Source organism: Hypomesus nipponensis, chromosome 18, assembly GCF_054491055.1.
Source record: "Hypomesus nipponensis isolate SF chromosome 18, ASM5449105v1, whole genome shotgun sequence".
NCBI lineage: Eukaryota > Metazoa > Chordata > Actinopteri > Osmeriformes > Osmeridae > Hypomesus > Hypomesus nipponensis.
In genome coordinates, this window is record NC_140378.1 from 12,275,623 (window position 1) to 12,284,478 (window position 8,856).

At 38.7% G+C, this 8,856-nt stretch overlaps 2 protein-coding genes across 2 annotated transcripts in view; one reads left to right on the plus strand and one right to left on the minus strand.

Annotated features, from left to right (window-relative positions):
• Positions 1 to 5,368, plus strand: part of camta1a (calmodulin binding transcription activator 1a) — a 252,833-nt gene extending 247,465 nt beyond the window's left edge. Inside the window, exon 24 of the mRNA XM_084680920.1 lies at positions 64 to 5,368. Within this exon, the coding sequence (XP_084537046.1) occupies positions 64 to 96 (33 nt within the window). The 3' untranslated portion in view covers positions 97 to 5,368. The remainder of the gene's footprint in view (positions 1 to 63) is intronic.
• A 540-nt stretch (positions 5,369 to 5,908) lies between these two features.
• LOC146252152 (urotensin-2-like) lies at positions 5,909 to 6,863 on the minus strand. Its single transcript, XM_084680780.1, has 4 exons — positions 6,717 to 6,863; positions 6,315 to 6,440; positions 6,137 to 6,180; positions 5,909 to 6,049 (listed from the first exon to the last, which is right to left on the minus strand). Exons 1-4 carry the CDS (start codon positions 6,820 to 6,822, stop codon positions 5,936 to 5,938), a joined length of 390 nt encoding a protein of 129 aa, XP_084536906.1. The 5' UTR covers positions 6,823 to 6,863; the 3' UTR covers positions 5,909 to 5,935.
• Positions 6,864 to 8,856: the final 1,993 nt, after the last annotated feature.

Sequence of the window (8,856 nt, forward strand, 5' to 3'; positions counted from 1 at the left end):
CATGTGTGCTACGGTGTGTCTGCACATCTCTGATCAAGCTACGGTGTCTTCTGTGTGTTTCAGAGTGAAAGAATTGAAAAGGGCCAGGGAACATGAGAGCCCTCAGAAGAGCCCCCTCGCCATGTGACATCACTCTCCTGACTCTTCTTTTCTTTTTCTGTTTGTACCCAAGACATTTTACAAGAGAAGAAAAAATATCGATGAAAACACTGCGATTATTGTTATGATTACTACTGCAGAGCTACTGATTCTACTTCTATTATTACATGTACAACGGCATTTTTCACATATCCTTTCTTCCCTCTGACAGTTGGAGAGTGGCAGACTCTGTAGGATTCTAAACTAATGGGGAGGATGTGAAGGAGGGGAGGGGGGTTCAGAACATTTGCTTCATGGCATTTTTTGCACTTTTTCATGGATTGCTTTGACTTTTTGGGATTATGGAGATGCTGTTGATGGCAAAGAAATAGAATGCTGGACATGACTGGAGAGGTCCCTCCTCTGGATTATATGAAGAGGAGACAGAGAAAAAGGAATCAATGCAGAAACAATAGGACTTGGCTCTAATTGTATTTCATAACTTTTTAAGTGACTAATTACTCCATTTTAAGATAACATGTACCAAATGTACCAAAAATTATTGTTAATACATTGACTCATTAGCACACATACATCCCCGTCCACTGCTAGATGAATTCATTCAATATACTGAACAACAATCTCAACAATCCTTCCTGTTCCACTGAGCTCCACCCCTGGCAGTCTGTCCATGGTGGAGCTCCATATGAATGTAGGAGGGGTATTAAGCAGAAACAGGGGAGGGTTAAAAAAAAAAAAGCAGACTTTCTTTTCTAGGTTTGGGGTATATTATGTATGGCATGGAAAGGGGTTGAATTCAAGGAAATTACCAAATTTGGGATTTTTCTAGAAATATTATTGCTTTATCCTTTTTATATCCTTTTTTGCTTGAATTTGATCTATGCTCATGTCCAATTATTGCTTACCTGTCTCTTTGGAATTCTGTCTTGTTGAAATTAATCCTGAAAAAATGCATGCCTTGAGACGAAGTCTTCGTCTTTGTGCTTGTAATTAGGTCTGTATCCTCTGATTTTCAAGGTTTAGCCTTTGTCTTACATGTTCCAGTTGAGTCCACATTCCCACCTAGGCTACTGCCCCACAAGTCATGCCCTCTAGTTACTCAAAATTTTCTTAACATTGTTCTTAACATTTTTATTTGGCCTTATTTCATTTGTGTTCTCCATGGTATTCTAACAAGACAAAGAACTTGCCTCTTTTGTGTTGTAATGATTACAGTCATAAAGGTTATTGTTGTTCTTTTTAATGAACTTCAGAGCCTGTGAGGGCTTTTGAGGGGAAGATCACATACATTGCCTTGACGTCTTAGAGATTCTTTGAGGGGTCCCTAAGCTAGTCCCAAAATAGGGGTTTGACAAATCCATATTTTTGACAATTGAGCAGTTTCTGTATATAAAGAAGGCTGATGGTAAGTAGGGAAAAACATTTACCCAAAGGGGATTGTATTTTAGAAATATATTATTTTATTCATTAAAAAGGGGTCAAAAACAGGTACGAGACAAAAACAGAATATTTGTATAGTTTTGTTTGAATGCCTAAGAAGTATGGTTGTATTGTTTGTATATAGTGTAAATACCTGGGATAAAAATGAGCTATGTGCATGAAAACCATGAACAGAGTTAACAGAAAAGATCAACACAAGCAGTAGTGGCTATGCTCTGTAAAATGATTCAAACTATTTCACTATAAGAGTATTTTATTTTATTTTGATTGTTCTTGAGAAGAACATTTTGCTAAAGCATGACCTTATTGCAAATACTAAAAGGTAAAAAAGATACTGTATTTAGAGTTAGGAGAAAACCTGCAAAACTATCTAAAAACAAGTACGGTTATGTTTACATTTTTTGTTTTGGGCTACCAAGAATCTTTTGCCAATGGTGCCAAGTAATGTGAATGCTATATTGCTTCAGAAGAGTATTAAGTTAATCTTTGCAGAACAGATAATCATACAATGAAATACACACTAGCATTGAAGACCATAAAATCACAACTGGCCGAGAATCACAAATAAAGGTGCATACAGTATTGCAGAGGGAGAAATATTTCACCAACTTTTAAGTCTATCATGTCTCATTCGTAATCACAGTAACCTAAGCTTATCTGCCATGACTGAACACTGGGGTTTGCTTGTCAAAACACGTTAATGCAACAACAACAAAAAGACTCAAAATGTGTGTTTTATTTTATATGTACATTAAGGGGAGGGCTCTTGTTGTCTGTGTCTCTACGCAAGTTTGTACAGATCACAAAGATTGTATATGACAGCCTTGTCCATGCAAACCTCCACCATTCAATAGATTGGAAATGTCAAATGAGCTTACTTGAATTCTAAATGTTCAGAAATTTACAGAATCGTGTCATCTGACACTGAAAGTGATTACTTAATTTTACTGACAACTTCGGATGTGTTAGCTCCCCGAGTTACCTAGGCTTAAGTTGACTAGGTTTGTCCTTCATGGGAAACACCCCAGTTTAACTCATACAATTGTCTCACTATCAAACAGGTTGATAGTTTCACTTACCGTGATTAAAAGTGGTCACATTACAGTATGGAGTGGAGGTCTACTTGAATAAGGCTGTCAAAGTCTGGACAAACCATAATCCTTGTCAAAACCTTTCTGGTCGTAGTGAAGAAAGAACATGTGTAGCATCTTTAGCTGAAATTCTTGAGTACAAATTGTGCTCACAATGACTCACAGAGGGAAATGCTGTTAGAGCAATTCCAGGTGCTAAACAGGTTGTGTCAATTGGACCACAAGTCATTAGTCAAGATGACCAGTAGAACATCTTGACCCAGGTAAGGGTCAGTGAAGCAGTCAATGAGCCACAGTGAATGATCTGAAAACATGTTAATGAAAGACAATACACACAAGACACGTAACAAGTATCATTATCCACCTTTGATAAAGAATATGCATCAGGTTTCATGGTAGGTTACTCGAAAGCAGTGCTGAAGTCGAGTATATTATTTGAATGGGAAAGCATGTTACATTCAGTATACTGTTCTAATGGTGTTTACTACTGGGCTGGAAGTGTGGGCTGGTGCTAAAGGTTTATTGCAGCCAGAAAGTCTATTCTCCATCCAAGTGATCACGTGTATCATACCAACAAGGTGTTAGATCCATCCAACTAGCATATCTGAATTGCGATCACAGATCACTTCCCTTTTGGGTTCATGCGAATTCATTAGGCTTACTGGGTATCTCTGGATTTGATTTGCTGTTTGTTAATCTGTTTGTGCTACTTTCACATATGTAAACCATATTTTCAGTGTTTATGTAGAAAGTGCCTATTCATGTCCCAATCTCACAAAGCCCGTTTTAGAAAGCATGCAAAGTACCTAATGCAGAAATAGAAAGGTTTTGGAGAAGTATCTTCATCAGAATTCACAAGTCTTTAGGAAAACACTCTTACCAAGTACATGACATTACAACTGAAACCATCCCCAAACACACACCAAACTGTAGTCAGATGACAGTGTTGTTCCCTTTACAACCTAGTGTCACCACAGTATTACATTTCTGGTTTTGTCAACACGCTAAGCTTTTTTCTGCTTTGTTCTATTGGAACTGCCAGTTGAAACCATGAGGATTAGAAGTTCTAAATCGGATGCGGTTGATTGCCTTGCATTGATCATCCAGGTAGTGGTCAGAGTGAATCGGAGCTGATGCAATGCAGAGGCAACATGAGACAGTTTTCTTACGCTTGCATGGGTTAAATAGTTAACTGGTGACTGAAGTGCACCTAAAGCATGCTTATTTTTCTAGAATCGGTAGTCAGATAGACTTGTAAAAGACCTACTGTTCTGTAAAACGAAGAGAGTTGCTTGGATGCGTCGCAAAATTGAGAGAGAAGGGCATGTGATAGGAGGGCACAGTAGACTCTAAATAAACAACCAATGTTTAATCAGCAGATTGACTGACAGGACAGGATTTCCATGGGGTAGCATGAGGATATGGGTTTTTTTCTACAGCAAGGTACAACCTTTTCAACCTATTATTTCATTCATTTGCATCTTGACAGTGAGCTCCCAACTTCCAATTGGTAGTTATAGTATACTGGACACTGACAGTATACTGCAAGTATTTTAAGTAGGCAACATACACACATACAGATAGATACCAGAGGGCAGTGCATACAGACACAACAAGCATGCAGACATGTCAAGGTAAATGTTTGACCGGTCTACTGATCTACAGATAGGGGAGACCTCATGTTGTTCTCCTGGCTGAAGGCTGGCTCACCTCCCATCTCTATTTTACTCAGGGTGTCAAAAAGGGGAGGAGGAAACTAAGCAGGACACTAATAGTTCACATCTGTAAGCTCTGCATTTTGACATTGGATACTGTATGTTTTTATCTTAGATCTTTGTAGTTAAAAAAATGAAATCAAAATACTACTGTGATCCTGAATACATATTTAAATATATTTCCTATCACAGAAGTAATCCTTTATTGCAACACCAGAGTAGCCAAACTTTATAATACAATACAAATTGTGTTCAAAATAATTACATTTCAAGAGACAAGTTAGCTATGTACTTTGGTACTGTAGTCTCAGAAGTACTTACTGTATCAATGAGATATTGTTTTAAGGAAATAGTGGAAATCACTGCAAATATTTAAGTGTGTTTGAATCAATGATTTTTAAATGGAAAGACAGGCACTTCTTTCAGATTATATTACTTTCATCACAACTGGGAGTCGGCCTTTCCTCCTCTTCCTTTGTCAATACACCCAATCTTTTGGTAGGCATATCAGGACAACAGCACAGACACCATCTCACAACCTTTCCCACTTGTGGACACAGAGCAATAAGCATTATTTTGTGGAGACCTTTAGACCTAGTGAAGATAAAAATCGATTGGACACATGTAGTCGACTTACTCTTATGCAAATGCCAGTATTGCAAGACAAGCATTCAGTAATTTATGGACAGCAATTATATGGCACCCTTTACCCAACTGCACGTTTTCATCAATTCCAAATCAAGAAAAAAAATGGCCCTACTTTGTTTCAAAGTTGTGGGTCCTCGACACTTTGCATGTGAACTAGTGTTAGATCTACTTTCCTCTCCTCTATAGCTGTCTTTCTCTCTGTCTTTCCCTGTTATGTGACCCTATCTTTTTTTCCTTACCCTATCATTTCAACTCCTTATCGGTTCTCCTACTGTGTTTAGCTTATTCCTTAATCTCTCCCCTCTTTCTTGTTTGTAAGTTTTATTTTTGTAATTGTGCATGTACAAGCGTCACTGACTCGATGGATATGTTAAAAAAAGAGATTTCAGCTGCTGAAGCCATGCAAAACGTTTTGAAATGCCCTTAAAATATTGAAGATGTTTTCTGAATGCTTTATATTCTTTCTGCTGTAAAATAATAAAAAAAGAAAAAAATGAAGAAAACTCTAAAACTGTTTGATATTGTCTCATTTCTCCCTTCACTTTTCTGCAATGAGCTTTTCACAAAAATGTTATTCAAATATTTTAGCGTTCGTGCAAATATAACTTTTTATTTGTATTTATGTATTTAAATCCAATTTACAGCCATTCACTTGTTCATGACACACAAAATCTTATCTGAGAAACATTTAACAGTTTACATTTTAACATGAACATTTTTAACATATGTGTGACATTGACCAGCCTAGAAAACTGGATCTAAAAAAAATACTGTCCTCAAATATTCTGCAGCATTTTTTATTATCTTCTTCAATATATAATCTATACAGTACCATTACTGCCTTTGTAACGTGAGTGCCTTTTGTCTTTATCTGTCTGCGTGTGTGAAAGGGATAATTTAATAGTGCAAGCCCTGTCTATTAGTATTGGTCTGTTTTGACTGTTAAACACAGTACTTCCAGAAGCACTCAGAGTTTCCTCCCCTCTTCTTGAACTGTTTTCGAATCCCCAGGAAGCGACTGAAAGGACTTAAATGGTTGGATTTCTCCAAGAGGACCTGGAACAGAGGATCAGTTTTTGGTTATTTTCTCTGACTCCTAAAACAACAAAGCTAAATCCTGTAACTCACATTAAAAATACTCACATCTCTTTGCATCTGCCTTGGAAGAAGTCCAGTTGTTCTAAGACCTGTGGGAGACAAGACACAGGAATGGTATGGATCGTTATGTCTTCTGAATAATTTGTTAATGAATTTTGTTGATGAGTTCCTAATTTTCCAAACATATGGGTTTGCTGTGTTGTCTCTCAGTATTGTCTCTCACCATCTCTGTTGATCTCTCCAGATATGAGGGAGGCGTATCTGAGACCAGGAGCCAACTGGGGAAGGTACATCTGCTCTGAGTAGGACAGCTCGTCTGGACTACCAGCTCCTCTATCCTCCACCGACACTGACATGGCAACACACAGGCAACATTAAATCGACACATGCAAACACACTGTGGTAAGTAAATAATGGTCAAATTTAGCTATGCAATGACAAATAGCTAAGAATATTAGTATACTGTATGTACAGACACCACTAATCACAACAATGTATTCAGTGATCATCTTAAATTGTAATTATTAGACTATCAGTATTATAGTATTAAGCTCCTCTGTCTAGCGACTACCCTCACACCCTCTAACCAGCCCCCAACCTGTTGAGGTTGATGATGACAACTCACCAGGTCCTGAGTAGGGCATCTCCGCAGACTCTGTGATGGGATGGGCCAACAGCGGACCAGAAGCCACCAGCAGGAACGTCCAAGACACAAACAGGTTCCACATCATCTCCACAGGGGGCAGGACAGAGTACAGCAGGGGCACACCAGTGGGTCTTGAAGGAGTCCTGAGAGGTCCTGCTGAGATCCAGAGATGGAAGTCTTCTCTCTGGTCACCTTCGGTGGGTTATATACCCCATGGCTGTACCCCCTCCCCATCATCCCCACCATCCTTTACCGACCACATGTCACCGCCTCCCTGTCCATGATAAATCAACACCCTGACACACAGCTGAGTTATGGGCTCAGTGAAACAGACCTGCTTTGTGGACTATGAGTCCGGGCCAGCGCCATGTTTTACCAGCCTGAGGAATTGATTGACTATTTTTATTGACTGTTTAAATCGGACCTGACCAGATGTCTGAGATTCCGCCTCCTCAGACACCTCTGAAGGACCAGGTGGAGTCTTATAAATGACTGTTTTGTTTTGAAGTAATCAACCTGCTCTATGACTCTTCAACCATATGAACTCACTCTGTGAACACACTCTTCAAAGCTCTCTCAGGGATCCTTCCAAACACGCCAGGTCACTGATAGGCAACTGTCGACAATGAACTGAAGAGGATGAGCACAATTACACACTTTCTGGTTCATTTGTCGGCATTTGGTTGGAAATTTTTGGTTATTTTCTTTTCGTTTCCGAGTGGACTAAGATGCTGATATTGGAAATCATAGATGTTTACAACTGCAGGCAGTTTGGTATTTGTTGTGAAATACAGCAAACTAGTAGCAGACCTACTGATATTTATTGTCATACTCATATTGCAACAGAGTACTGGGACTGAAATGTCCAATGCAATATTTTAAATACTTGCATAGATGTAGTAATGGATGTCCAGTATATGTGAATTTATTATTGTTGCTTGCTATCCTCAAGGTACACTCTAGCACTTTCGAGGATCATGTTGTTTAATTGTAATTTGTTCAAATACATGCTCTTCTGGTTTTACCCATTGGCACGTATTTCCTCTCCACAATGTATGCTTCATGTTTTGGCTACCCGCAATGTTTTTGGGGCTACCTCGTTGTTTATGATCATTGACCTATGCACTTTTTGCAAAGGTCTTTCTTGTAAGTCGCTTTGGATAAAAGTGTCTGCTAAATGAATACATGTACATTTAAATATGTCTATACACTTTTACAGTAAAAGCCAGACCCCTTAATCGTCTGACATTTGGAGACTGTTTAATTCAGTGCAGAATTGGCCATGGGTCATTGAGTCAGTTTGATTGATGCACAAACACTTGAGTGGCCTTGTTCTGGCAAGATGTTATATCTGGGCTTTCACTTTTCCTTAGTCCTGCCATAAACTCTGCTTTATGTGTACGTCCATACAGGACAGACAGAGGAAGGCCCGGGCTAGCGATTGGCCAACAGGCTGCGTCGACAGGTGGGGGGAGCTCATTGGAAAGTAACATTTTGCTGTGTCCTACGTCAGGATGTTCATTTGTATATTTATTGGAGTTGTGACGTCCGTGTCCTACCTCCCGTATGATAATCTGGGTCAGAGAGGCGACGGTGACATTTACTTTATCGTTGGAAGGCCAGACAATCTGTTTTGTGGGTGTGTGTCACTATAAGCCATTCAAATTTATTGATAGCTTAGTCAAGGACCATCTCTTTAATCTTTTATAGGTATTTATAGAACATATTTTAATATTTTGAAACTGGCCAGAACTCCACCATGCGCTGAGACATTAGTTTAATCAAACACCTGAACCAGAGAAAGCTTAGTTTCAGGCGCGGCAACAAATAGCTGAGAAATACATTTGAATAGGTGAGAAATATGAGAACAGGATTTTATAAAAAGAATATAACCTATTTATCGACCAAAAATTGTCTAAAGTTGGTGGTTACAAAATATAAAACTGCACAACAGGAGGAGGGGAGATGTAAATGACTTCCTTAACACTTCCAATTTTCCTCTTAGTGTTGTTCTGGTTTATCTCTAAGGCCTACTTAAAATATCACAGGATGCAAATCCCCTATTATTTGTGATTAGGATTTTCACAGGTTAACTAATTCAGTCTCCCAGGTCCATCTC

What these genes read in the sequence shown, in the direction of transcription:
- LOC146252152 (XM_084680780.1), bottom strand. Translation starts at nt 6,822, where the DNA reads ATGATGTGGAACCTGTTTGTGTCTTGGACGTTCCTGCTGGTGGCTTCT. An exon ending in GATGCCCTACTCAGGACCTG is followed by an intron (nt 6,441 to 6,716) that starts GTGAGTTGTCAT and finishes TTGCCATGTCAG; the next exon opens with TGTCGGTGGAGGATAGAGGA. An exon ending in TGGAGAGATCAACAGAGATG is followed by an intron (nt 6,181 to 6,314) that starts GTGAGAGACAAT and finishes TGTCTCCCACAG; the next exon opens with GTCTTAGAACAACTGGACTT.